Source organism: Corapipo altera, unplaced genomic scaffold, assembly GCF_003945725.1.
Source record: "Corapipo altera isolate COAL_440 unplaced genomic scaffold, ASM394572v1 63, whole genome shotgun sequence".
NCBI lineage: Eukaryota > Metazoa > Chordata > Aves > Passeriformes > Pipridae > Corapipo > Corapipo altera.
In genome coordinates, this window is record NW_020884928.1 from 2,823,260 (window position 1) to 2,847,937 (window position 24,678).

The 24,678-nt window shown below is 36.7% G+C and overlaps 1 protein-coding gene across 1 annotated transcript in view; it reads right to left on the reverse strand.

Moving 5' to 3' along the window:
• PLXDC2 (plexin domain containing 2) overlaps positions 1-24,678 on the reverse strand; it is a 255,655-nt gene that overhangs the window by 32,693 nt on the left and 198,284 nt on the right. Inside the window, exons 8-9 of the mRNA XM_027658758.1 lie at positions 16,773-16,868; positions 15,783-15,864 (exon numbers count right to left, since the gene is read on the reverse strand). Of these exons, the coding sequence (XP_027514559.1) occupies positions 15,783-15,864; positions 16,773-16,868 (178 nt within the window). The remainder of the gene's footprint in view (positions 1-15,782; positions 15,865-16,772; positions 16,869-24,678) is intronic.

Here is a 24,678-nt window from a genome sequence, read left to right on the forward strand (position 1 = left end):
AGAATAGGAGGATATTTTCTATAAATTTAATGTCAGTTACAATAAAGGAAACCTGCTGAAAAGCAGATAAAGAATAAAAAATAAGCTTTTACTAAAGGCTCTGCTTTGAATAGCTAGAAGGAAAAAGAAAGTGTAAGAGGAACACCTTAGAGACAAATTTATGCGATTATGGTACCAGAATTTCCAAGAGAATTATCAGAAAATAATATCAAATGTGTTCTCTGGAAAGGAAACACACTGAGATTAGTCTCCGATACTAGATTACATTCACCACTGCCTTTGACTTTCTGCATTTGTACCTGCACCAGGTGGGTATAAAGGGCTAATAACAACAGAAGTTAGCAGGGAATTCTGATCCATTGGCATTGCTATCTGTTTTGCACACTAGTAGTTTCTCAGGGTTCAAGGCAGAGCTCTAAAGTACTACTGGGAGTACTTATGCTTTGGTTAGTGATCGTAACTAGCGTAGTTAACCACCCCCTTTCTTACATTTACAAGGTTGACTGAATTCTTTTCTATCTTTGAATATTCAGCTGATACTGACAAACTCAGAAGTATAGTTAGTGTCACATACCCATTGATTTTTTCTTGTTTTTAAAATAAAAATATGAAGGTCACCTTTGGAGAAAGCATTTCCTTTTCCGCTTTAGAGATAAGGAAACAGAACATCAGAGATATGAAAAAATCAGCTGCAATAACACAGAATTTGTAACAGAACCTAGAGTTAAGCCTAGATTTTCTGAAAACCACATGAGCATACACTGATTCACAGGTCCTATGTTTTCCATAGTACTCCCAGACATATGAACTGTAGAACTGGAAATGACAGTTAAAACCACCAAGGCTCAGGTGGCGTGCACCAAGGTACAGATCTCATTCACACATTGGTCATGCTTCCCTTTTTATTCATATACTATCACTGGGATTTTGCTCCTTTATAAAAAACCACACTGATAACATTAATTCTGCAGTAATGTGGCCTCACCTTGAATATTGTGTGCAGTTTTGGTCACTCAATATAAGAAAGATATTAAGTTTTTAGAGAGTGTTTAAAGGAGGGCAACGAAGATGGTGAAGGGCCTTGAGGGGAAGCCGTATGAGGAATGACTGAGGTCTGTTCAGCCTGGAGAAGAGGAGACTGAGGGGAGACCTCACTGCAGTTACAACTTCTTTGTGAGGGGAAGAGGAGGGACAGGCACTGATCTCTTCTCTGTGGAGAATAGTGACAGAAACTGAGGGAATGGCCTGAAGTTGTGTCAGGGGAGGTTTAGGTTGAATATCAGAAAAAGTTTCATCTCCCAGAGGGTGGTTGGGCACTGGAACAGACTCCCCAGGGAAGTGGTCAGAGTACAAAGCCTGACAGAGTTCAAGTGTTTGGACAATACTCTCAGGCACATGGTGTGACTCGGGGGGGTCCTGTGCAGGGCCAGGCATTGGACTTGATGATCCTTGTGGGTGCCTTCCAACTTGGCATAATCTATGATTCTGTGATTTTTTGAAGTAGAAGAGTCCTTGGGACAGGATGAAAGTGGCCTGGTGCTTAGAGATGGTCTGAAATAGGGCTGTTCAAATTTCTGTTATGACACATGAACCCCCAGCAATCATACAATACATAACCTGGCTGATTCAGTACTAATGGGCATCAGCATCTGAGCCTCTAGAAAGAGAAATTCAGCAATGTTTTAATTAGGCTAGGTTACTGCTCCTGTTATATCTCATTCAGAACTCTAAAAAGAGTAAGAACCTGAAGGAAGCAGGAGCAGTGACAGGAAAAGGAGGCATACTATGCAACACTGACTCTACAAAAGGCAAAGTTTATATGCGACAAAGCAGGAGAGCATTCTGCAAAACAACATACACAGTTTTGAAACTGAATATTCATTCTGCATTTGTGGAAAGGAAGGGTGAATTAGGGCTAAGAAAAAAACCTGTTGTAATGGTTCAGTTAACTCTTCAGATAGAGAGCAAAAAAGGGAAGGACATGAATCATCCTGTAACTAGTTGTGTTCAAAGAAACTTAAGTTCAGAAAGTTTTTATTTCCCAGACTAGTATCCTAATTGCATCTCATTTTTTTATCTAAAATTGAGTAAGATTCTGAAGTCAACATTGAGCAGGAACAGTCAGCAAAACCAAAGAATTACAGAACTGTTGGGGCTTCTCAATTTCTTAATTAATTGTACATATTAATATCAGTTCTGATATCCAGTGGAAAATGTGGTTTTGCCAACGTTTTATAATAATGCAGATATTGGAAGAGTTAATAGACCTAAATGTAGGGAGAACTAAAGACATAGTGATGCATAAAAGACCTTGATATTTAAGGAAGAACACAGATAAAACTTTACTTATTTCCCTGAAACTGGGAATATCTCTACATGGAGACGTTACAGAGTCCTCACTGTTTAGGTGACTGGAAAGACTGAGAATATACATATGCTATAAAGAATCTTCAGACTACATTGAGAAATTGAACAGTTTGCCTTAACAAGTTTTAATTTCAGATAATCCAAACTTTATGAAGAGACATGTGAATTTCAGATTTGTTTAAATAAATTTTTTTTGCAACATTATATAGGAATGTCTATAGCTATATGTAAAATTTAAAATACGTTAACAAAAAGTAACTTTTCATATATGGCCCTTCCTTAAGGAGTGATATGTAGGAGGTTATGAAGCAAATATGATTTCAGTGATGCTCAAATTATATTGAGGAGTACAACCATAAGAGGTTAGCACTTCTGGAAAGCAGTTAAGACTATTGTGATCATTCTGTCTACAGTAGTACAACAAACATGGCTAGAAATGTTCCTTGGCACTGAAGGCTGTTGGCACAGAATGGCCTATGTCTGAACAAGTAAACTCTCTCAACCTTGAAAAGAAGGAGGCTGCAAGTAAATTGCCAGCTGGGAGTAATCCTTGGAACAGTCAAACTCCTGCAACATTTCTGGGAACTGTTGTGGACGGTGCTCCTGGGCGCGGACTGAAATCGCATCAGGAAACATCATAACTCTTTTAATGGTACAGAAAATAGTTTTAAAATTCCCAGGAAGCTTCCCAGGCTGTTTTTAATTTGCAATACTATGTAAAAAAATATGTGGTATGGGAAGATGAAATATATCTGTACTAGTGACTGGGGCTGCCATTCTGCATTATATTTCAATGAAACAGAAAAATCAGAGAAAAGGAAAATTAGATTAAGTGCAAAAAATTTACATTAAAAAAAATCTTGATTGCTTTAATTAAAAAAACCCTTGACTTATTTTATTTATTTATCATAGTTTTATTTATTTCCCTTGTAATGAGAAGAAAGGAAATTAAGACAGCACCAAAAAATTGGTAGAAGATGGATTTCTCCATGGTGATGCAGTGGGTTGGATGCTTATATGAAGGGAAAAAAAAGTAATGCTTCCAAAAAAGTGGATTAACATTCATCCTATAAAGTATCCTAGAGTCTGGTGTGATAGTTTGGGCTGTTTCCACATTTATGTCCTGAATTTTGACATTTCCTGAAATGTTTTGTTCTCAGTTTCTGCTTCACCTTTTTCTTTTTTTTTTTTTTTTTTTTTTAAACATTTGGAATAAGGAAAGAAAGGTGCAGTTGAGGAAATTATTATCTACACCAACAATTTAGGTTACAATGGTTAGGTGGTATCTGGCTTCTGTAATATAGTCTCATAAGTTTTCAAATATTTAATAAAAGATATAGAGCAAGTAATTTCTCGGAACATAACATTTTCTGACAGTTAAGGAAGGAGTTGGGAACTACAAATTAAATTAATCTCAGACATGAAAGGGAAGAAATATGATACTTTATTCTTCACTAAATTAATGTTCTACTAAGAGGGCCTATTGGAAAAAATGCACTTACTGCACAATTATTATTTTTGCTGATCCATTAATGAACCTTTTTCTGTACCTGAACTTATCCGACAAATTCTCCTGAAGTCATAAAGCTTGGGTTGGTCAAATTTGAGCATTTTCTAATGCCTCATTTTTGGTAAAGAAAAGAATTCCCAAGTTGTTCACCTGTTGTAAGCAGCACGGTTGATTTATTTCAGTCCATTGGAAGAGAAGGTAAGACAAACTGCAAAATAGCAGCAACACTGCTCTATGTACAGTAATACATAAAAACATTGCAAAATGAGAAACTATAGATAACAGAACTAACCTATTATAGTACTATCCTATCTTTTTTGATTCAGAATTCAGTTAGGACTAGAAAAACTAATTTGTTTAATCAGAAGCAGCTTACCTATGGCCTAGTTGCTCTCTTGAGAAACTTTTCTCTTTTTTTCTCCCTTAATTTCATATTAGATCTCTGATGGGTTTTTCTCTCCAAAGTAAAAACTTCTTATATCCTGCCATATTTGGTTTGAGTAGTGACCATGAACTATGTTACAATCCACAGTTTTCATTACTGAAAGAGACTCACCTCACTTATAACTCTTCCAGTAGCACGGGAATAGTAGTTAGTGTAGAATAGTATAAAGAAATATATATGATAATCAACAGAGAGACAGTTGGATAAAAAGATCAGTAGTTTAGCAAGTAAAGATAATTCTTGCAAATTAGTGTTATTTAGGTTAAGGAAAGTTAGCAAATTTCAGAGGTGTGAAAAAGAGATAAGCTGGGACTTTACATCCACAAGAAATGGAAGAAATGGCCTGAGTGTCAGGAATATAATCTGAGCAGGGTAAAAATTATGCTGTAGACAAGATGATAAGGTATTATCTCATTGTTTTTTGTTATGATATGTTATAGTGAGCAACCAAAGAGAAGTTTGAGACCCTGACTTCATTCCTCTGTCTGTGAACTTGCCCTCATAGAGCGGTGGTTCCAACCGGAAGACGTAAAAACCTTCTTGAAGCTCTTTCTCTCAATTCAGCTGAAGTAGGTACAATTTTTGCCTTAGATGGCAACTTCCCTCTCAGTGTTTTTTTAAGTAGTCTTTGCTAATTTGTTTAAGTAACCATCCTATTTTTTCTATTCTCATTTGTGTTCTGTATTCACCTAATCATCTATATTTCCCATTTCACATTACATGTATATGGAAATTGACAACATAATAATTTTGCATTATAATTTATTTATTTGTTATAGTGCTTTTAAATATAAATCTTTTAATTTGTTATCAGCAAAACCTGTTTATTTGAAATGTGTCCTTTCTTCTCTTTGGATTATACATCTAAAGCCTAATAGTTACAATAGACCATCACTTAAGACTCTTATTTGGGAATCAGACAGGCTATAATGCCTAGTATAGGAACTCTGTCTTAAGACAGCCTTCACAGGACACAGAATGATGACCAGAAGCCTGAGTCAAGTTTCTTAAAATGTCTAGGATATGTATAAATTGCATCCTAAGTTTCATGGACGAGTATTACTTTTCACTCATCAAATAGGAACATGTATGAATTCAAATTTAGCTATCAGTGTAAGAAATGAACAGATGAAAATGAAACCAAACACAAAAGAATTAAGGGCTGTGATGTACCTGAATGTGGTGTATTTCTCTCAGAAAAAAAAAATAAATTTAATCCCAGAGGGAATGCTTCTCTAATAGAACAGGGCAACACCTATTGTAATGGCTATCACACTCAGCATAAACAAACAATGAGGAATTAAGTCTGTACTCAAGTCTGTTGCAAATTAAAAGATTTATGGCCAGAACAGAAGTTACAGTTCTAGATACAAATGGTTCATCAAAGACTGGGCTGGGCTTTGTCTTATTGTTCTAATGCAGCAAGTGAAGAATAAATAAACCACTACTAATGTGTAAAAGAATTGCAAAAGAAATTTCTACAGAAAAGATTTCTATTACCTACCTATTTTTCTAGTGTTTTATTGCTATGGTATCTTAGGTGCATCTGTGAATTTAAATATGGAAATTAAACACAGATACTCCAAAGAGGTCAATAACTAACCAATCCCAGTTCGGGGGTAGAAACTGGAATCTTTATTGAAGATGGGCTTCGCAATATAAGGGTTTTGGGGGCAGGACAAATTAATGAGGAGGATGGGTTATGCTAACTAGGGGATGGATTATGCCAACTAGAGGATTACACAGTTTTCTGCTACAGTTACACAGTTGGTTAATATTTTCCCTTAGCTACAACTGCATGGGGGGAAAAGAACAAAGGGGTTTCTACATGGTCTGATAACATCATCACAAAGTCTTTCCATATCTTGCTGCAGGAGACAGGCCAATCAAATCAACATAGTTAAATATCAATAGGTCTTGTGAGGAAGTTCCTCAGAGTAAGGAGTTTCTCCCAGATCCTGCTGTCCATGGCCTGCTACATAATCCTTTTCTGTTGATATCCGAGTTTCAGATTGCTACATCAGTCCGATCTTCTTTCCAAATTAATCAGGAAAAATAAATATTCTCCAAGGTATATATAGCAGGTGGATGTCTTCTTTCCCTCCTCTCAATGAGATTTAGGTGCTTAACTGTCCTCTACATTTTTGATAACTACTTTCTGTATTTAAAACAAAACACTTTAGGAATGTGACATATTTGACAGACCTATATGAAACAGACTTTACATTAAGGTCATAGAAAAGTCCAGACAGTTGTCTTTTCATATTAACTGTGATGTCTATATCTTGTCCAAGTTGCGTTGCAAAATTGCACACCACAGAAACCTTCAGAGTGGATAATGAACAGAATTTCTAAGCTCCAGAAGAAACAGCAACATCTCCAGCAAAGGATGTTGCTATGAACATCTAGTTAGTGAAACCAACCTCAAATTTTGAAAAGCAAATGATACGGTAAGAAATAGCAATATACAACATGAGTAGAGAGTGATATGGTTTAAATAAATCACTGTGTTTACACCTAGATTAAGAATCTTCAAAATGCTTCCCTGTCTTCAGGCCCAGGATTTAAAAGAAAATATTTTAATAGAAATATTAGGATTTCAGAAAAATGAGAATTGTAGCAATCTTCTGCTTATTTTCTAGAAATAACTTAAGAGTTCTATAACCCAACCTTGAACTTCTTAAAAATCTGCATCAGTTATGAGCATAACTGTAGTACTCATGTTGTTCTGAGTTATTCAGGGAAACAAAGCAAGGTATGCATATGTAAAAGTTGTGACTAATGTTGCACCTGTAAGAAAACTGGCTAGTTTCTGTATGAAAGCAGGATTCAAATTCAATCGGGTAGATATCAATCAGTTAATGTTAGGGTAAAGATAGTTTTAGGGAGCTGCTGAAAACATCAGTGAGTACACTGGAGAAGAATGTGTGGAGAAAAGAAACTTAAGGAATGAAGCCCATGATTAAAAGTTCTAGTAGTGCAAGAAAAAGCTCAGGTGTTTGCCTTGAAAAAGTATTCCACATATTGCTCAGGCAATTTGAGTCATCTGTTTTGAACCATGCAAGGGGATGATTCTGCTCTAGTGGGTCCTGCCCCATATCTGGTGAATTGGCTGGTCTTGCTCTGACTTGTGCTAAGCCCCCAAGAGCTACTTCATATTCACTTGGGTTCTCTTCAGAGACTGAGCCTTTTAGGCTTATTTGTATTAAACATAGGAATTATTCCAGACAATCTGTGCTCAAGGGGAATTCCAGAAATTCCACAATAATTCCACAGACTCCAGCTACTAACAAATTCCAAACTTACCAAAAATGTAGAAAGGCTATTAATCTGCTATTTATTCATATATGAATCTCAGTGAACAGCAAACTCCTCTGGCTAAAACCAACTTTCAATAAAAACATATGATGAGGTCAGGATTATGTATGTTCCTTAACAGTACTTTTCAATGTACTGTTATGTACAGTTTACATGTACATCTTTACTTTTATGCATTTTTAAGTGCACCTTCAGGCTCACTGAAGCTTACACTGTCTTCTAAACAGAACTGCCGTCACACTTGAGAATATCTATTACTATGTTCTTGTGAGGCATTTTTCATCAAACAATACCATCAATGCTTTGTTCATTAAACACTTTCGTGCCACTTTCTTTTCTTACTTTACTCCCATCAGGCTTGCCATGCATACAAAATTCTCAATTATTGAATGCTAATTTCCTAACAGTTTCTTGCAGTCCATGAGTGTAAATTAGCTTGTCAAATTAAGAGCAAGCAGCTTGGAAAGCATTTGAAGAAGCTGGGTGTGGAGCAATTTTTTTGCTCAATAAGGTATAGATCTATTTATTGTATCTTTCCTATCAGTAATGTATCAGGGGTGACAAATTTACACATTCAGTCTTGATACATTTGTTGCACTTGATTAAAAGAATCAATTGATGTTTCAACACAACTTTTAAAACAGAAGAAAAATATGTTGCATTTTAATCAGAGCAACTCTGACAAATAGCCATAATTTCTGATTCTCTGGTTTGCAATATGATTGCTTCATAATCAGCAAAGAAACAATACACAGGTTAGAAAAAGAGTAGTGACATCACTTTTCATTTATCAGAGGGTAAATTTGACCTAATTCAACAACCCAACTGCTAAGACCCAGGTGTTAGGTGTAGCTGTGTTTCCATATAAAACCACTCCAGCATAAAGAACTGCAGTAGTGGAATACAGACAGGCAAAAAATCTGGGCATATTTCTTTTGCTTTTTTTTGAAGCAGTGATATAATCAGCAAATTCATGAAGTAAGACACACTGATAGAATGCAACATATTTAACAGAATACACTATATTTTAAACCTCTAGCCCTTCTTAAGCATTTAAAATGAGATTTGCCTTGTCATTTGTATATGAAACTATTACATTGATTGGATTATATATGCTCCCTCTGGTGGTTTACTTAATCCATACAAATGCCTCATTTTTTTTTTTAGTTTGTAATTCAATGGCTAAGATACTGTGGTCAATTTTGTAATAACAGCACACTACTGTCAGTTAGTGTTTGGTTAAAAAAATGCTTGAGTATAAATCAGCAAGTCTTTCTGCCATCTTTTAGTTTGAAATAGCCCTAAAGTAATGGAACAAGGAAAATTAAAACCTCAAATGGTTAAAATGAGAACATAAAAGTGAGCATCTTGAAAAAACCTAGTGGCCTTATGATGGAGTGATAACATCAGTGGACAAGGCAATGTGTATGGATGTCGCCTCTCTGGAATTCTGTAAGGCCTCTGACACAGTCCCCCCCAACATCCCTCTTTCTAAATTGGAGAGATATAGGTTTGATGGGTGGATGGTTTAGAGGATGAGGAACTGGTCAGATATTTGCATCTAGAAAGCAGTGGTCAAAGGATCAATGTCCCAGTGGTTTCAAGTGGTGTCCCTGAGGGGTTTGTACTGGGACCAGTGCTGTTTAATATCTTCATCAGTGACATAGAGAGTGGGATTGAGTGCACCCCCAGCAAGTCTGCAGATGAAACCAAGCTGAGTGATGTGGTTTGCCTTTCCCTGCTTCTCTAGTGGAATCTGCAACCTTCATTGTGGTGTCAACTATCAAATAAAAGCTAAGGAAAATGTAGATACCAAACAGTAAGGTATGTGTGGAGAAGGATCCTGTGTTTCTTATTAGGATTTAACTATTTTCTTTTGTAAATCAGGAGGTTTATGTAGTTAGAATGATAATGATATTTGTGCTTTTTTTTGTAATTCTGTATGAAAGACGCTTTGCTTAGCTGATAAATATTTAGATTACATAAAACTGTTATTTATACTACAATATTTTAGTCAACACAGTTTTAATGCAAATAGATCTTGTCAGCTGGGACATACAGAACAACAAACAAAAAACCTAACCCTTTTCCTCTTCCTAATATTAAAAATTTCCAGACGCAAACTCACATTTGAAAACTAACTAAACATGTCTCCAGTTTCCTTCTAAAGGAAGGATAAACAAACAAGACATTTCAAACTTGCCCAGAAGTTCAGAAGGCAAGTAATAGGCATTCATTCTTTATCTCAATTACTCTAAGGGCTCTATGGAAAACTATCACTTCATACTGTAACATGTTTTCTTAAGAACTGCAGGTGGGTAAAGATTCTCCCTTCCCTGCTTTCCAGCTAATCAGCAAGGAATGCAAAACAACTTGTTTCTTTATTATCTGCTTAGATGGGAGTAGTGATCATAATAATAAAAGCTTAGAAGTGTCAAGACTTAAATCACATTATTGCTACTATTCCCAGACACGGTTCTGATTTTTCACTTTGCTCAGAACATGTTCCATAAAACCCAGCCATAACCTTTCCATTTATATAGCTAGTGCTGTTGTTGGCACACAGAAATAAACACTGAAGTGAAATGTATCACGAATGGGATTCTTTCATATTTTTTTTAACTCAGGATTGCTTTAAGAGTATAAGAAGCTTTGGGAGCTATGCATACACACATGGGCAAGACGACTCTTTCTAGAGTGCCTGGAGTGTCTTGGCTCATCACTACACACAAAAAGTCTTGGAATTTGTACAGTCTGTTTCAGGGCACCTCTCAAACAGGGGATTTATACTCTATGGGTCAATACCATAAACTGATATGATTTCAAACCAGATTATTCAATGTATATTCTAGAAAACAGAGACTTTTAAGGACAAGAGTGCATTTAAGCACTTAACATGAGCAAGATCTCTTTGTGAACTGGGACTCCCAAAGCCAAATCTCACTTCCCTTGCAGACCCAGAAAAGTCCCCAGAGGGGCTGCCTGGACAGCAGTGTCAGGAGTTAACCTTGACTCTCCAGGCAGCCAGTGCCTGAGGGTAGTGGGAGTGATCTGAGCTGGAGCCATGCAAGGAAGTTTCAGTGCTCAGGCTTACAGATCTGCACATCAACTGGGCCATTCTTCAGGGGTGACTTGTTTTCAGAGGACCCATGTTCACCTACCTCCTATGCCTCTGGGGGTTCTCTGATCACTGACAGACTTTTGTGTAAAGAGTAGTGTCAACCCTAATGAGTAAAGGAACTTCATGGGACTCGGATTTCACTGCTGAGTTCTACTTAGACTCAGCTGAAGATCTTTCCTCAGACAAAATGTTTGAACCTTAGAGACCTTTTTGGTCTTAGATTGTTAAGTCCAGATTTTGGTGAAAAGATGCTCTCTTATTCTGCATAATTTCCCTTGAAAACCTAAGTAAGTCTGCCAAAAGAACCTCCTTGTGGATCTAGCTATTAGGGTTTTGGGCGCTCTTGGCATAAGGCAAACAGTTTTGAGGATTAAAAATTTGAGTATAGGCACCATACCAAAAGTGGTTGATGTTGCAAGGAGCAGGAGATATTTTTATCCTGCATTAATAAAGTAAAGCATGAGACATTCAAAGCATGAGTCTCCAGCCTGCACAGATTGCAAGAATGGGCTCTTTGTCTGCTTATTTCTGAATGCACTGAAATATCAGCTTCATTTCACAGCCCAAATCTGAGACTTTCCCGAAGCTCATTAAAATAAAACTATCAATATCTAGAAAATATTTATTGGACAATTAACTTCAAATATTTCCAAGAGAACTCACTATTTCAGCATATGTGAGCAAATTTTACAAACTGAAACCATAAAACAACAGCAAGGTTTGTCTTAAAGCTTCCAAAAACTTTCCTAGAAAATGATATCTCTAAAATGCAAGCTATACCAAATGCCTAGAGTATAAAAACATTTTCAGAAGCATAAGTAGATGATATAAACAAATCTAACATTAATGAATTCTCCCAATTTTTACATGTCAGAAATTCAGAGATAACGAAGACTAAATGATCCAAGTTTCAGCCACAGGTGACTCTTATGGGGCAGATGCTAAAGCACTTCTGGCATTTTACAGACGTAGATCCGGTGTTGCAGACATACCATCTTAGGTTCCATATTTGTAGTTAATCTCTTTTTGAACAGTTTTGCTTATAAAACAATTATGAAATATACATAGTTTAAAAAAACCTATGTATATTTCATATACATATGAAGCTCCTAGTGGGATGCTTCATCTGCTGAAGTCAAAAGAAAATGATGTGCCTTTGCTTTAGTTGTGACACACATCATGTTGGATTTCAGAGTGGATACTTTGATGACCCCTCATGAAAAGTCTAAAGGTGATTTAAGCTTGTAGAGAGTGCAGGAATGAAGGATTTTGCCCTGAATTACATACAAAGTGAATCTGCCTCTCCAACCATTGCAGAGTTTGCACAGCGGCTGGGCTGAAGTTACAGGTAGGAAACAACCCACTGTTGCAGGATAAAGCTGTTTTCATTCCAACAGATTGCCCACATGGGGGAGAACAGTTATTCTGCAATCAGTGTGCTGGTCAATTTTCCTTGTGCAGTTACAGGTTTTTAATAATTTTTTTTTCTGAACAACTCTGCTGTGTGAATGATTAAATATGTGGATTACATATTATGCAAGGAAAAAAATACAACCAAGATGGTGCTCCTGATTGTAATGTTGTTCCTTGTAATAATGTTGCTGGATAAATCGCATAATGAGTTCCTGAGAAAAAAGATTTGTAGAATTAGTATAGAGTTTTGTTTCTCAATGGGTATGTGTTTGCTTGTAACTCACACAGAAGGCCGACTGCTCTGGAAGATCTCACTTGAGAGCACCAAACTACTACTGCAGCACCACGGAAGGAATATCACTGTGTGTTCCAGCCTTATCTGACCCTCATTACTGCCTCGGTCCCCACACTACCAAACAGGCATTCTCCCTCTGCAGAAATCTGAGTGCTAGATCAACTGATAGATAATTGGTAGTCTGAAAACCAGTCACTGACAGTTCAAAGCCTTCTTCAGGCTTTTGCACCAAAGGCTAATTGGCTTCCCCACCCTGGGCTTTGCCTACAACCAAGAGAGACAGTTTTGGTTCCTCACTTCCTGGACCAGCAAGTCCAGTCAGCTTTGTAACCGAGAAGAGTTACTCCTACTTCAAAAAGCCCTACAAGGACCCACTTGAAAGCGTACAGTAAATATTAATTTTCTTTGTACTCCAGGCACTTCAGAAACGTCTAAATTAATACTTCATTTAATGTTGTGCCCTCGTTTTTTCAAGCTCATTTTATTCTACCGCAGTAGAGCAACATATATCATAACAGGAGATAAAAGTCTCTGTTGATTTACAAGGATGGTGATTGAAGAGCAGTGACACACAGAAAAAGGTGGAGCACTATGGTGAAGGAATTCACAACTTTCCATCCTTTATGATTTTTAACCAGGATATTAGATTTTCTTGTTGAGCAAATGCTTCTTAATCAGATGCAAAAAGAACATTTTAACACAGCAAATTTATTTTTGAAAGGAACAAAACCACAGTGTGGTACTGAAGCAAATGATTCTTAGTATTCTCCTGTGACCCGGACATCTCCACTGAGAATGGAATAAGATTTTTTTTTATCTCCCTAAAATGAATAGACACACTGAAAAACAGCAAGTTAAAAAAAGAGAACCACTAGACTAGAAGGTAAGAGAGACTATCCAGAACTAGAAGGGAGCAGAAAATTTTCAAAGCTGAGAAAGGAACGAGTCCTCGTCACAATAATCCTGCAAATGTAACTAAATAAATGTTTAGTCTTCACATTTTGGAGAGCAGGTTGCCTCTTTTCACAAAATATGTAACCACTTAGTATTTTAGATCTGTTTTTCTCTAGAGCTGAAATAGTTAAAATAAACTGCTCATTACAGAAGTTGGAGGAAAGTGGTCAGAAAAGGTAATGAGGTCTGAGGCAGACATCATCATCAAAGGTATGTTTCTGGAAGAAATAACAAGTTAAAAAATAAGGTGTAAAATCTTGTATAAGATTAAGAAGTACTGGGGACTGGACCACAGCCTCAGTGGTCAAGTCCCAGATGAACAAAGTCATGAACAAAGCACTCTGATCTCACAGCTGGCTCTGCTTTGCGTGGGGGGTTAGTCTAGATGACCTTTAGAGGATCCTTCTATTCTGAACTATTTTCTGACTCTACACACCATTCTCCATTTGCTAAAAACTGAATATTGTTCATCTTAATAGACGCAAATTGGATGGTATGACTGTTTTAAAACTACTGAAATTCCCATACAGAGGCATATTCTTAGTTTGCTATTCTGCATCCATCTTTTTTTTTAAGGATTCCTCTCGAGTTCCTGCTTTTGGTGGTAGTCAAACAATGTCCAAAGACAAACTGCATGAAGTGACAGTCTCACTACTGTCAGTAATGAGCTAATTAACAGCAATAAAAGACACAACCGTGCTGCAGCATGAAGCCAGCTGGTTTTTGGAAACAGTGCATGACTACCTCATAGTAGTTTCATCTTTTGATCACAGTATGATCTTCAGAGGCAAAACAAAAAGTAAGATTTTCTTAATTAAAAATTTGTTTGAATAGATATGTTCAGACTGTATATTTTTTCAGCAGTAAATTACACCTTGTCAGTTGTGAGGGGGCAGCCACAAATTCACGGAAATAAGTGGAAGAAAACACAGCATGACCACATGCCTGGTATTACTCCTTCTAAAGGTGAAGGATAAAACTGTCTTAGTTCTCCACAGTGAATTTATGCCTCAGTGAGTGAAACAAATTTTCCAGTAATTCCAGAACTCAGGAAACTCAGTTCTTTAGAAAATACAAAAAACCACAAAAGATCTCAAGGTTTACCTGTTCTTCATAGGAGTCAGAACTTTACAATACAATTGAGTTTATCCAAACAGAAATAAGAACACTGGCCACAAAACAACAGGCCTTGCTCAAACCAAAGCCAACAGAAACTCAGTGCTACAACATCTGTTGATGGAAGGAAAATCAAGCAATGCTGAAAGCAAGGAATCAGCTAAAGCAACCATGAACTGCTCATACTTGCCTGGAACAGTTTTCTAAAAGTATTCTCTTGAAGATATTTGATGTCTTCTGTTACATGATTTCACTTAGCTCTAATTCCACTAAAATGTTTTTTGCAAGATAAATGGGGAACAGAGTTAGTTTTCAAGTGACTTACTACAAGAGTTGAAGCTTAAGAAGACATTATAAAAGTGACCCAAATTTCCTAATTCTGTACCATGTTCATCAGCTATTTATCAGTTTTTCAACATGGTGTCAAATTATTTTGCATTATTTTAGAATGTTAATAGCCTTTTGTCATTTCATTTTGCATCCAGTTTATACATAACATTTCTGAACCTAATCACTAGGGTTGAAAAACACAACAACGATAAATAACCACGATACTGCATTTTGTTTCAGATAACAGGTGTTAAATTCTTGTTATGAAGGTTAATGAAAGTAAGTGGGTGAAGAACTTTTTGGGAAGCTACAGCTGCAGAGTTTCCATGTTGCCAGCTGTGCTCCAGCTGCTTCACAGTCTAAAGTGCTCCTGCCATGGACTTGACTGTCCTCATTAATGTGGCAGTGAGAGGCTGAGGAGACCCAAAGTCCTCTAAGTATAATGACAGGTTAAAACCAAATATAGTCTGACTCTTTGGGTGTGCTGTTCTCCCTACTGTTGAAAAGTAAGTCTTCATAGTTATATAACACCCTGCACCTCCATGTGGTTAAAATGTTTTTGATGAAGCCAGGGATATAGGGAGAAAATATGAATTTTGTTATGATTTCTTCTTCTTGTTCTGCTTCATAGGGATTTTAAAGTATGACTAAAGAAATAGGAACAAGGGCTTAACTCCCCAAACAACTTTTTTGAATATTCTTGCCTAATTGCTGAAGTGAAATGGGACAATGATATGTTGCTAGTGATTGCAACTGAGGTTTGTGTTCATGTGAATGCTTATATATAAAAGAACCAAATATAAGAACTCTTTATGCTGAATAACCTATAGGTGATGCTTTTGGATATCCTTTGAGCACAGCTGCATAGCTAAGGCAAAAAAAAAACTCGACAAAAAAACCCCCTTTTCTTTACCTTTGGAGTTTACTGCACCAGCTGCAATTGAAACCAATCTGGGCAGTGACACAGGGACCACAGCTGGTAAACTGGAGACAAGCTGGGATGTAGATAAACAAACACAAATTATTATATTAGTATCACAAATAATTCACAAAAGAAGAATATATCTTCTGATAATATAGATTTAGAGACTCAACAGGTTCACCCATGTCCAAAATAAGACCCTGAACCCAGCCTATTACAATGCATTGCACAACTGCATGCACAAAAATACATTTTATCTGTAGGATTCCATTTGCATTCCATTTATAAATTTATTACCACTTCCACATCTGTTCATTCACCTTCATTGTTATTTTTTAATTTATTTTTTTTGTTGAATATTAAGAATTTCCTGAAATCTCTTTTTTCCCTGGTTCCAACATTCCTTGGTGTTACTTACATTCAGACATAAGCAGATAAGAGTAGCAGAAAAGTGTGCAAGAACTATAATTGGATTAAAAAGTAAGAAAAACAGCTATTTTTTATTGTTTTCACAGTAGCACAGCTGGCATTTTAAATTCAGAGATTTCTAACCAATGTAGTTTTACCTTGGACAAAAGAGAGAGATGAACTGCAAAATATGTTTGGGGATATTAATTTGTGATGTGATGCACAGTGCACAGAAGAATTTATGTTTTCCTTGCAAGTATGAAAATTGGTCTTTTTTTTTTTTCTTGAGGAAGCAAATTTAAAGGTAATATAATCATTCTTCTGAAAAAATGATTTGGCACAAATTTCATTCAGAATCTACTGGGAGCTACATACCTATAAACTAACTTGAGATAAATGAGGATGTACTGTATAAATGCATAATCCATATGGGAATCTGAGAGAGGATAAATGAATCTGTTCATGAATCCAAATCCACAGATAAAACAAAATATTTAAAATTGTGTTTGTGTTGCTGGGAGGGAGAGGGAGGTACTTCCTAGATCTGGCTCCTGCTTGTTGGGCTTTACTTACTTGGAAGAGGTATCATTTCAACAGCTGAGAGATTGGTAATCTTTGACATCTGTAGCTCCACCCTGTGGTATTCATAAATTGTTCTTCTTCGGACATCTACCAGGAAAGAAAAAAAAAAATCATATTCTACTATTTTGCACTCTTTAAATGGTGAAAAATAGTGGATGTAATGACTGCACACTGTTCCTTAGGGGCACCAATTTTCTCCAAGAATATATTTTTAACTTTAGACACCATGAAAGAACATGCAAAGATAGAGAATTTTTCACTTGAGAAACCCTCAAAGCTGACAGAATAAGTACCTATTCCTGGCAAAGAATTATGAAAATGCTGAGTGTGCTCTCAAGGATTTTAGTGATTGATTTAGGCAAAAATTCCAGAGAGTATACTGTCAGACATTTTAGGGTGTATTTCAGATGCTTGCTAAGACATTTCTCAGCTTACAGACTTGAGAGAAATGTTTTATATGCTCACTTTGTCAGTTCTTGCCAAGATGTGCAAACAAAACTGATTTCATTGCTTAATCAAATTTGTTAGCTACAAGCTGGCTCACATCTAAATGTACCAGAATATTTTTCATATTATAACATTGTTTTAAAGAAGACAAGACAAGCCTTCCTAAACAGCCAGTGTTATGCATAATCTTTACACAAGCTGACTGCACCTGAGTTTCTCAAAGAAGAAATTCAATATAGTCAATGCACTGTTCTTATGAGCTTTGAACTCACAGGCAACTGTAAGACCCAAGCACAAGATAAGCATGAGAAAAATCACATGCTATTTCCCAGATCAATATCCTATAACGTATTTTGAATATTCTAGATTTTATGTGCACAGTTGCAATGCAGACTGGTGATCTTCTATGTTTGCAAATTAAAAATACAGCCTATACCACCAGTCTGAAACAGAAAATTACAATTTTCTGATGTGCTAAACTAATTGTAATCACTGACCCCATGGAATCATTCCACAGAGGAATAAAGGGCAACATACAAAGGATTAACAGGGTACTCTGGTCAATGATTGAGCTGAGTCTACATGTAACAGAAGAAAAATGACTTGTAAACAGCCATAAGCTCAATCTTAGGTGGTCTTCTGTGTTGCCAGTCCTGCATGGACTAGCTCTCAGGCACAGGTAGGCAGTGTCTGGCTTCCAGACAATAATATTTCATGTTTACCTCGAATCAGCACCTGTGCCAAGCACTTCCTATTGCAATTTTTTTGAAGCTTTGCTATGACTTCACCTCTCCTGATAGCAGATTTCTCTTTCAGTATAAAATTATCTTGTAATTGAGCTAGTTTTATGTTTGACCTACAAAGTCATTCTGACTAGTTAAAAGACAGATATGAGTACGTGCTAAAGTTTATCCCAATAAATGCCTTAGCCATGTCCGTCAAACTCACCAGACAGAAAGTGCTTTCAAGACAAAGCTCATCATGTGCTTGGGTAGGAAAATCTCTTGCCAGCTGCAAGAGGTTTATGTTCACAGGATGGTCAGTCCCATAAAAGCACCAGCCAGATCAGAGGGATCAGAAAACTATCTTTGAAATGAACTCCTGCCAATGCTGAAGGATGTAAATTGTTTCCACAAATATCTTTATCTTTCTGTCCAAAAAAATAAGCAAGTGGATACATAAGTTCAAATGGTGGATGCTGACACTTTAATTGAACTCCATCTCATCCCAGATGAGCCCCCACAAGTTCCAGATGTGGGAATCCATGGATAGTCCGCAAGTTCGTAGGTTTTGACAAAGTTTGTCTCATTCATCAAGATGCCAATTAAAGGCCAGTGGCAATTCTTATCATCAATTTTTGGCATTTGAGTACAAATACAAGTTATTTTTATGAAGAATATTAGATACTTTTTGGACTAGAGCCACATGTAAGTTTCAGTTCCAAACCTGAATCATGGTTACCAACTGTACAATAAATACGGAAGAAATAGTCTAAGCCGCATCTTCATTCACATCAGCCTCTGTTTGACTAGTTGTCCCAGGAGCAGAAGCTCTTTTAACTCTGAAATAGTGAAACCAGGGTCCTTTCCAGCAACTTTGACTGTGGTGAGGGAGGTCAGCAGAACTTGGAATGGACCTCTCATCAATAGTAGTACAGACTGGTATGCTATAATCCTGTTAATGCTGAAGCTTTCCTAATGGACTCCTTACAGGGCTTACAATAAATAAGGGATAAACCAGAAATCTAGCTTTCAAAAAATTCAGTAAGAATCAGTGACTCAGGGTATAGGTACTTCTACCTCACCCAGTGCATGAAATTTTTGAAAAACACTACTTTTAAGAGAATTAAGTGTGTTATCAAAAATAATAATTCTAATCATGCATATTTCAGCATGACTCTTGTTCCCATTAAATCCCACTGCCTGACAGACTCAAGTCTGATCTTTTTCTTCAGAAAGACGAATGTGTCAACCACAGGTGGTGAGTTTGCATATGAGGCATCCATCTACTGTAAGAAACCTTAGCACGGAGAGGTATTTGCATAGTCACCTTCTAGTGGCTTTGTATATATTTGCGGGCAGGTTGTTGGAAACACAAGCATTTGAATTTATTGCCCTGGTCAGGCTGCAAAAACATGCAGACCTAGATTCTTTTGAAAGTTTGACTTATACATACCATGCTTAGATCCTCAAAATGCACTTTTCCTATTTAGAACTCTGAACCTGTATCCCCTTAACAAAACTGGGTTAAAAAGCTAAACTCAACAGTATAAACAGAAAAATGAATACTCTCCCCTGATGCTTTCCACTCAATCTCCTCACACACTCCTGCTGCAACCCAGGACACACATTGCCTATAACTCAGGTGGAACCTTTTCCCTTGTCTTATGCTGTCTATTTAGCTCTTTCACAAAAAAACCCCCACTAGTGTAGAATCACAAAGAGCTTATGAGCCCATGTAGCTCAGTATACACCTTAACATGACAAGAACTAGTGAAACTATTTGATGCAGTAATAGACAAATATTTAAGCATCATATACAGGTATTCTGCTGAAAAGAGGTGTTACATAAGGTCTGGCAGGGAAGGAAGGAAAGGAAAAGGACTTTTTGCATGCATTTATACTTTTGAAGTACCAGTCCCAGTTCTGAGTGTCAGAAAATATGTATTTTTCTCCCAGTCAAGAAAACATTTTACATTTCTATGTCTGAGTTTCTCAAACACACATTTTTAACCGAATAACTCATGTTTTTCAATAACAGATTCTATTTTTTTAAATATTTGGTTTAATTTTTATAGCATGGTTTAAACTGTTCTTTGTTTTGTTTCTGTGACATGTACATGTGGTATCTTTGAACACAAGGTCAAAGGTACAGTCCCAGTAGAAAAATCTGAAGAAAACAGTAGCTACTTGAGGTAAGAACATTCCTCAGTGACCTAGAGAGATAACGTGGTGGGTCAGAAGGCCAGAGGAAAGAATCCTTTCAAGGGATTAGACAATGGATTGGTAAATTATAAATGTGCAAGATTCTGCTGTGACAAAATACTTCTATGTGATTTTATCACAGTAGTTTTAAACTAAATGATGCCATATAAGTATTTGGCAAAAGAGAACTGCCAGAATTGACTAAACACACTAAATAGGGAGAGTGCTCTGGAGATGGATCAGTACCAGGAGAGCACCAGTGATTTCTTAAGATGTCTGAAGGCTCAGTAGCTCATAAAAAACCATTCTAAATATATGTCTGACAGGTGTATAATCTCTCAGTATCTTTTCTATTACATATCACTTTTCCTCATACACCATTCCTCAGCTAAAACCTGCAATACAGTGGAATGTGAAAATACCGGAGAAGTCATTCTGAGTTTTTAAATTATATGTTCATACAAATAAAAACCTTTGCTTGAAAGATTTCTAGGGAATTGGGACTGGCCATAGATACAGAAAAAACTGCTAAACAAGGTCATATGTATTTGCACAACTGCACTTTCACTTTTAAGTTTTGCTGATAGAGAAAACACAAATAGTAAGAGGGTGTATTTGATTATCTAGAAGCCAATTTGAAGTAAGCAATTTATGAGACATATCCAGCGAGCTGCAAGCAGTTTGTGAAAAATATAAGGCATAGAGAGGGGTGGGGCACAGCTGCTGTGCTATACAGCCACGGACTTTGCTTGGCAGCAATCTTGTTTAACATCACTGACCGAATAAAAACTTCAGGCAAATATGTATTTGGCCAGCCTGGTATGTCTGATTGCCATCACCACAAAAGACAGGGGAATCAGAATGACACTCTGATTTGTTTTTAACAGCTTTGTATTGCTAAAGTTAAAGGGTTGGACTTGATGATCTCGGAGGTCTTTTCCAACCCCGTTTATTCTATGATTCTATGAATATTAACTAGCTAATTCTTGAGGTGCTGACACTGGGACCAGACATGCCTGTAATCCAAACACCACCATGATTGCTCTTGGTTATTGACTATTACACATATCTGAATCTAGATAAAAATTCAGATCCCCTAGTTGTACTAATTTTATAATTCTCTTAAAAAAAATCCTTTCAAACTTGGAAGCCACAGGTCAAAGACATATGATCTGTGAACAAGCAAACCAGTGAAGTCGATTCTGAAAACACCTTCTTTATGAACAATGTAGAAAAAAATATACTGCCCCAATGCTCTGTGTCTACCAAAAATCATTTACTTTAAAACTCTCCATGTCCTTTCAGATTTACCTTAATTCCTAATGCCAGCTGAGTAGCTCTTAGTACAGGATCTAGGTGTGAAAACTTTGCTTTACTCCCTTAACCCACTATGCACCAAACTGCCTCACTCTGAGGCTGGTCTGTGGTGGGTTACGAGAATATTTTAAACTTTGATCAGCTGTCATGTTGCCGACAGTCAGCAGCATCTCCATCTCTTTCCTCCACTGCTCCTGAATCGCACATCTAGTGCAAGGACACAGCAGCCCTTTTGTACCAGCAGACAAGCACGCAGGTCTGGAGGGGCTGGTGCTCTGTGGGGTTAATTACTCTAGTGGAAAGGATGAATAAACACTGAGAATTTAGACCAATAACTATGAGGCCCACTTCACACAGGGATAAATGACAACTTTGCCAGTAAGGCAGCAGCAAATTAGACTGTGATTTCCCAAGTGGTGCTGCAAGTTTATACAATAGACATCAAAACATAAACAGCTAGTCGTCTTTTACCCTACAGGAAGGTAATGCCAAGGTTCTTTCAGAGGTTTCACTGCTGTAAACAAACTGGAGAGACATTTTCAGCAAATAGTTATAACATGCAGAGTTGTCACTTAATTGTATGCTTGAGGTACACTACACATTGAGTGACACTAATTGCACCGAAACTGGAATATTACTAACACATAGCTACAGTTCTGTTTCTGTACACAGTTGAATAATTTCAGTGTGACAACACATTGTTGAATAATTTCAGTGTGATTAAATGTTCAGTTGTCAAGGTATGGATTTCCTAAAAAAGCTGTATCTAATACAGTATAGGCCAAGATCACAGAGAAGTATGTCTCGTTACAGAGAAAAACCTACTAGCCATTATCTCTAAGTGCAAGACTGTGTAGGTCCTCTGAATCTGGCACTCTCTCATTTTACCAGTGTGTTTCATGCTTTTGTGAAAAACAAAGCACAATCTGGGAAGGCTCACTGGTGGGTTTTTTTATTTCTAAAATACAAAAGTGGGTTGCAGTAAATGCTTTTTTATTTCTTCTTCTTGCCCAACTAAAAGCTAATTGAAAGACAATAGGGGAGAGAGCACTGAAACAAAGGACAGAAACATAGTAACCCTGAAGAAAAAGAAAAATGGAGAGGGGGAATGATGGTCATGAAATTAGAGAGAGATCCTGGGAGTCTGCAGAAGAGAGAGAAAAGAACACCACAGGCAACTGAAAGAAGGACCAAGAACAGAATGGCAGTGATGGATGAGAAATAAACAAGAAATAAAAGAGAACAGGGAAGAGAAGGCAGTTGCAATGGGAAAGGGACAAGGCTCCTGAAGCAGTGAAGATGTTGAAAAATAGAGAGAAGACTTGCTGGAGGAACACATAAAGCTATCTCCCAGCTTTTTCATCATCAATCATGTGTTGTCTAACTGGAAAACATCCAAGAAATATTCTTGGTGTCTTTGTTACAAAAGGAAAAATAGTTAGTGTACAAGTGTTCAACCTGTCTGAAGGTGGTCCCTCTAACTTATCTTACAAATCAGAAGTAGAGGTCTAGAGCCTGGCTGATTTCAACTGAATTACCTGGAAAAACAAGAAACTTTTCCTCTGAAATTAATTAATATACTTACTTTGCCATTTTTGCTGTCATTTAAATTTCAGAATTTAGGGCTTTTCAGGTTAACCTTGCTGTCAAACAGAAATTTACTTCCCTTCACACATTACCATTCATTCCAAAACACCTCTAGAATACATAGAGGCAAATCTAGATCTAGATCTAGATCTAAAAGATAAAATAATAGCCAATATGCAACAATAAAGTAGTACCACATATAGGCTTGAAAGTAAAGATGTTGTCTATATGCAAGAAGTAGTAGCAGACCAAGTAAAAGTATCAAAAAGAAAAGAGGGAGAAAGTCACCTGCCAAAAACCTCCTGTCTCTATGTTCTAACTTTTAAAAGATAAAGAACAAAAGTGTAGGTGCCTGTATTCTTTTAGGGACAGATGAAAGGGGTATTACTGCAAAGCCTTTATATGTAGGACTGTAGACTGTATTAACAAAAATAGGTATAAAATGCTCAAGGTCCTCCATTTTAAAAAGTTCAGAAAATCCTTCCTTTTTGCTCTTGACTCTTCAAGAGGATACTTTTCAGCACTCATTAAAATGCACTTTTGAAATGAAAAGGCTGATCAAAAAGCAAGGTTGCCTCTCCTTAGAATGAAATAGGTTTGTCTGGTTTTTGAACCCACCTTTCAGAAGAATTAAAAAAGTTTTTACCAATGTTTCGGACAGTACCTCTGAAAAAAAGTCTGATAAATAGTTCTAAATCTTCTGAAAGTACTTCAATAAAACTAGGACTGTTATACTGAAATTTTGGTATGCTGAGCATACAGACTGCACCAAAGACATTCAGCATCTTTGAAAACTGAGAGGATATTTTTGTTCAAATTGGTTTATGTTGCACTTACTCTCTCTTTCCTTTTCAAATGCACAATATATACAAACCCAACAAATATACAAATGACGAAGGTCAAACATGAAACAGCAGTGTTTGGGAGATGTGATGGTGGTTTTTTTTTTTTTTTTTTTTTTTTTTTTTTTTTTTAATAACTAGCCATGAACATAAAGGGAGACTGGGTTCTTTTGATGGCAAAATCTTTGCAAAAGTGATAACCTAGAGCAGCTAGCTACACTTTGCCTTCTTTTGGGACAGACAGCAATTTATATTTTGCCATTGCCTTAAGGACCTAACAAATAAAGTAAAATAACAATTCCATCATATCACTTTTTCAGTAATTGACTAGCCATAGTTGATTTGACACCTCTGAAAAACAAGAATTCAAGAATGTGCATATTTTAAGGGCATCTGATACTGGCTTTCTATGGGCCAACATTATTTACCAGTTCTGTCAAGGTGTTATTATATTGCCCACACCTATCAATATTAACCTGTTTTGTGGAAAACACAACTGGCCTTCAGGAAAATCTACTGTAAAAGGAGGGTTCCCATGATTAATATTAGCTCTTGTGTAAACTGCAAACTAGCAAAAGTAATCATGAATTACCACCATCCACAGAAGTGCAAGCTAGAGGTAGTTAGGGGGAAAAGCATTGCATTGCAAACAGTAATACATGAATAATGCTATTAAAACAGTTATAGCAGTGGCATGTTTTATACTTCTTACCCACACTATATTCTTATTTCACTTGGCAGAAAGTGTCATCTGAGAAAAAAAATTAGAAAAATGCTAAC